Source organism: Echinops telfairi, unplaced genomic scaffold, assembly GCF_000313985.2.
Source record: "Echinops telfairi isolate 266 unplaced genomic scaffold, ASM31398v2 ScPeMD7_5;HRSCAF=22, whole genome shotgun sequence".
Lineage (NCBI taxonomy): Eukaryota > Metazoa > Chordata > Mammalia > Afrosoricida > Tenrecidae > Echinops > Echinops telfairi.
This window is the reverse complement of record NW_022103901.1, coordinates 28369273-28370355: the sequence shown is the minus strand read 5'-3', so window position 1 is coordinate 28370355 and position 1083 is coordinate 28369273. Positions and strand designations below refer to the sequence as shown.

The following is a 1083-nucleotide window of genomic DNA, read 5'->3' as shown; positions in this document are numbered from 1 at the left end:
GATTCCCCACGATACTCACATAGATGAGTCCTGAGAAGTATCTCTCCCGTAAGTTGTGCAGCACGGAGGCCTCGTTGAGGCACGTCAGCTCCGCCATGTCCTCCACCTTGGAGAACTTGGGAGGGTTCATCTTCTGGATGTCATCCTTGCCGACCGTGACCTTCCTGCCGTTCTCCGCCAGCTCCACAATCACCTCATCGCCTTTCTCCTCCTTGATGCTGGCGGCCTCGAAGCCCTGCTTCTCCGACGGGATCCAGACCAACTTCTTGGCGGCCCAGTCCGCCTGGGCCACTGGACTGTTGATGAAGTTTTTGTCCACAAAGAGGAACTTCTCGTCCTCGCTGAGCTGGCCCTTCTGTGCCATGGTGTCTGGTTGGTTCCCTGTGGAGTAAAGCAACGTGGTGAGAATCGGGCCCCCAATCAAGCCCTCAAGGTAAGTGAATCTCACGCTTTGCCACGTCTAGGGACACCGGTGGCAGAAAGGCTCCTCCAAAGACGAGGACCTTCCTGCAGTATTGGTTATGATTATCCAAACAAACGGGAACGCCCTTCGAAGGGGTGGATCTTTGCCGATGGGAGCAAGCTTCGAGAAACCACCCGAGGTCCAACAACATGAAACTGGCTACGTCAACCAAGGTCCTCCTGCAGTGACGCACTTACTATGCCGGCCGAGAAGGAAGAAGTAGGGCTCTGTAGGTCAGCGTGGAAAGCCCCTCCAGACTTAACTATGTACTCTAAAAATAACTGTGTGGCGATTGCCAAAGACTTAAACTTAGAGTTCCCATGTAATCTAGCAAATTCCCCAAGCACATACTAAAAAAGATAAGAAAACATTCGCCCTCAGAAAAACGTCTACGCAGGTGATCACAGCAGTATCATCCATAAAACAAAACAATGGAAGTACATGAATTAATGACACACACGACACCACGGAGGGACCTGAGCAGCCTCATGCTAAGAGAAAGAAACAAGTCGCAAGGGCAACATTTACCTGCACATCCAGACTAGAGGAGCCCTGGTGGCCCAGTGGTTAAGCACTCGGCTGTCAATCACAATGTGGGTGGTTTGAACTCACCTGCCTCT

At 51.9% G+C, this 1083-nt stretch overlaps 1 protein-coding gene across 1 annotated transcript in view; it reads right to left on the bottom strand.

The window, feature by feature from the left end:
• MYH11 (myosin heavy chain 11) overlaps positions 1–375 on the bottom strand; it is a 127579-nt gene extending 127204 nt beyond the window's left edge. The window contains exon 1 of the mRNA XM_045286010.1: positions 20–375. Coding sequence (XP_045141945.1) covers positions 20–364 — 345 coding nt within the window. The 5' untranslated portion in view covers positions 365–375. The remainder of the gene's footprint in view (positions 1–19) is intronic.
• Between the last annotated feature and the right edge of the window lie 708 nt (positions 376–1083).